The sequence below is a fragment of the Nestor notabilis genome, unplaced genomic scaffold (genome assembly GCF_000696875.1).
Source record: "Nestor notabilis isolate BGI_N333 unplaced genomic scaffold, ASM69687v1 scaffold21258, whole genome shotgun sequence".
NCBI classification, from domain to species: Eukaryota; Metazoa; Chordata; class Aves; order Psittaciformes; family Psittacidae; genus Nestor; species Nestor notabilis.
In genome coordinates, this window is record NW_009941747.1 from 11,673 (window position 1) to 15,561 (window position 3,889).

At 50.9% G+C, this 3,889-nt stretch overlaps 1 protein-coding gene across 1 annotated transcript; it reads right to left on the minus strand.

Moving 5' to 3' along the window:
* Nucleotides 1-1,295: 1,295 nt before the first annotated feature.
* LOC104410790 (suppressor of cytokine signaling 1-like) lies at nucleotides 1,296-2,040 on the minus strand. The gene has a single exon (XM_010021050.1). The coding sequence runs from the start codon at nucleotides 1,977-1,979 to the stop codon at nucleotides 1,296-1,298; it is 684 nt and encodes a 227-aa protein (XP_010019352.1). The 5' UTR covers nucleotides 1,980-2,040.
* Between the last annotated feature and the right edge of the window lie 1,849 nt (nucleotides 2,041-3,889).

Here is a 3,889-nt window from a genome sequence, read left to right on the forward strand (position 1 = left end):
GTGTGCTGAACGGTTTGGCTCAGATTTTACAGTATCTGAATTTCTCCTTTCACATAGCTGGTTTTAGTCACTTATTTCAATGAGATCACACTTGCCTGCACCCCTGAAACAAACCATAACCCTGTTTAAGCCGACCCTCTCATTTGTGCTCATGCTCACCAGCTTGAGTTCTCTGATGCTGTGCCCTGTTCTAGGATCTTGAATTACTCATGCTTCTTTCAAACACTGTACAAGTTTTAAGGTATTAAAAATACTTCTGAAAATCTCACCCCTGTAGTTTTAGGAAGTATCTTCTGTCTAGAATTAAGCTCATTGTTCCCAACTAGGACCATGCATTTGTGTTCTGCTGTTGGTCTTTATAAGAAATTCACTTGTTTGGTTTCAGTTTGGTTCCCAAGTCTTAGCACTAAACTGACTTTCCAACACTGCAAGGGAATGAAAATATCACCATGTATTCACTGACTTTTAAAAATAAGTATAAAAACATGTTTATTAAAATTTTTTAAAGTCTCATATAAAAAATTCTTTTGCCTTTTTGGAGGCAAACCCAAAACGTCTTTTTATGCTCTCTAGGTGGCAGCAGCATACTGCCACATGAGCATAAGAAAGGGTGCTGGATCCCATCTCTTCACATCCTCCCAGGGCAGACCCGACTCTTCAAACCAGGATTACCTCTGCAGAAATACCATGCCCTTAGTATAAGGCAACTCATCTGCACACCCAAAAATCTGTTCAAATAAAGCAATGCAAAAGCCAGCGAAGCTGCACGTACTGTATATGGCTGCAATGGTTTCCCTCTCGTGCAAACATTGGCCTCTGAAGTGGCAGGCACCACATTCATGTTGCAAAGAGCAAAACGTGGTCTTGCTCCTCCACGGCCACATGAGTCTGCCAACGCCTGAGCTGCACTGCTGTGGCACTGGACTCAGCCACACCACTTCATGAGGACAGATTTGTAGCAGAAATGAGCTGAGGCATTTGGGACAGAAGAAAATGCAGGCCTGGCCTGGGAGGACAAGCAACTCACCTTCTCAAGCTTATAAGTTATAAATGGAGCAAAGAGCACAACTTGGAGGGGGCGGAAGGGGGAAATCTCTGCTCTTTGGGTTTGGCTTTACCCCAGGCATCTCTGGGGAAGGCCACACACACGCTGCCACACCCAGCGGGTTCGAGCCCTGCTCCCCCTGCTCTCCCCTTCTTCTCCCAGCAGCCAGTCCAGCCCCATCAGTGTGGTGTGTGTCTCACCAGCACAGCCACCTAACAGGCATCTCCCTTTGTCTCCCATGTGCACGGCATCATCTTCCAGCCCAGGGCAGAGGGTGGCTGGGGACAATGCTCCTGTCTGACCTCCCCCTTCTGCCTGGCGGCGAGACCACCTCCTCCCTCAGGCACATCCCCAAGGAGCCCCCCAGCCCTGCTCCATCCCCTGTCGCAGCCCCAGCAGGCAGGCTCCGACAGCACAGTTCTCGCAGTGTAGGCACTGCACGGCGGCTCCGGCACAGCGGCTCAGAGAAGACCAGGGGGGTTCCCCCCATCTCATCAAAGTGCAAGGGGTTGTTCCGGGTCCCTGCCACCACCAGCTCCAGCAGCCGCACCACGCAGTCTGAAAACCAGTTCTTCAGACGGAAATAGCCCTCCTGGAAAGAGATTCGGAGGCTGACAGGCCCTGTCGGCATCCGCACGCTCAGGCTGAACAAGCAGTTCCCCTGTGAGCTGTCCCGCACCAAGTAGGTGCCAACGGGCTCCCGCTGGAGCTTGGCGTGAGCTTCCCCCACAGACAAGGGGCCCCAGTAGAAGTCGCTGGCCTGCAGGATACTGAGGGATCGCTCCAGGATTTCCCACTCACAGCTGCGAAACATCCGGAACCGATCGGGCAAGCCGGGCGGCACGGGGCTGGGGAGAACTCTCCGATGCTGCCTTTGCGGATGAGAAACAGTGGTGTGTGTGTTGTGCAGATCATCTGGCCTCCCTCTGATCATCTCTCAAAGAGCCCATGGATCCTGGGAAGATGCTGCCTTTATCATGCTTTCTCCTTCGCATGCAGCCTGTGGGACAGAAGAAGAGTGAGGCAAACCAAATACCTTCTTCTAACTACGCAAGTGAAGACACTTCACAAGGAAGAAAGACAAGCAAGAGTACCAAAGAGGGTACCAAGGAGTTACTGTATGTTACTGCTCCCCAGTTGTAGGGATAACCAGGGATATACATGCAGGAAAAATGATAGAACAGAATCATAGAATAGTATGGGTTGGAAGGGACCTTCAAAGGTCATCTAGACCAACCCCCTTGCAATGAGCAGGGACATCTTCCACATCAGATTGCCCAGAACCACATCCAGCCTGGCCTTGAATGTCTCCAGGGGTGGCACATCCACCACCACTATGGGCAACCTGTGCCTGTATTTTACCACCCTCACTGTAAAAGATCTATTTAAAACCATTATCCCTCATCCTGTCACTACAGGCCCTGCTAAAAAGTCTCTCCCAATCTTTCTTAAAGGCCCATTTTAAGAAGTGAAGGGCTCCAGCAGGGTTCCCACCACCATAGGGTGACACCTTGCAGAGCTCTGCATCCATTGGGTCTCAGAGATTCACAGCTAGGGCTCCCTAGTACACCCTTCAGCAGGCTGGTATGAACCAAGCATTGGCTGGTTATTTCAACACTTCCCTCTGTTGGATGCTAAGGGGCTTTTCAGAGTGGCCTTGAAACTGGCAAAGGAAAATGACACTCCAAATCAGAAGGGAACCATTTCCCAAAGCAAGAAAGTGTTGCTTACGTCGTGATTCAGTGAAGGGTGGAAAGGTTTCCTCACACCTCTCCAACTCTGACAGAAGGAGAGAAAACAAGACTTAGAAAGAAGATGGGAATGAGCCTTTCCCACCAAACCTTATGAACCACTCCTTCATCCTAGGACATTCCTGTTACACTGTGACAGGAGAAAGCAAAGGTCTCCCATCAAGACCCTTTCAAGAAATGTTACACCATCAACTTCAGGGCTTGGACTGTCCACTTGATGCTGGTACTAGACACTGCTGGTGTCCAAGGAACAGTTCTGCTCAGGCCCTTCCAGTCCCTTCACTGCTGTTCCTGCTGGAAGGACATCTCCCCCTGCCAGCAGGCAGTGCTGCCCTCCTCCTCTGCTTGTGTGCTCCGTTCAAAGGGCCCTGCCTTACTGTCACGACCCTGCTCACCTCCTGCACCTCATGTCTTCACCAGGATGTCTGTTTTCAGAAATGCAAACTCCTGAACTCAGTGTTGCCATCAGCCAAGTCATTTCAATTATTAAAAAAAAAATAAATACATCTTTGGCATGTGTGTGTGTATATATATATATATGCATAAACATAAAAACCGTAGCCCCAAGCCAGAGAGGCTCATTCTGTGTGAGAAGCTGAGCTGTTACATACCACTTCCCCGGGCCTGACAAGTCAGTAGCTCACTGCCACGGCCTGCCGTTGGTCCCTTGACATACTCCATTAACCCAGTCACACTCACTGACAGCGCAGCCATGCTCAGAGCAGAACAGACTGCTGACGCGCAGCCTGCAGTGGAGGAAGACACACGCTCCTCCATCTCTGTGGGCAGTCCTCCCACCACAGACTTGCAGGAACACTGGGGCTCATGCCAGGCAGGCAGGGACCTGTGGTGGGCTTGTTGTGGAGGGAGAGTTTCAGGTCAGGCTGAGCTCCTTGCAAGGTTCCCCTTACCTTGCCCCTTTTGCCAGCTATTCAAAAGCCTCATGCTGCTTTTGGTGCTCATGCCAGCTGGATGGCCACATGGACCCCATTCTACATTTGGGGAGAGGATGTGGAGCATCAGGGCCAGATGTCTTTCCCTCACACAGGCACAGTAGTTTTGGAAAGGAGACATCTGCTCCCTCCCCCCCCCC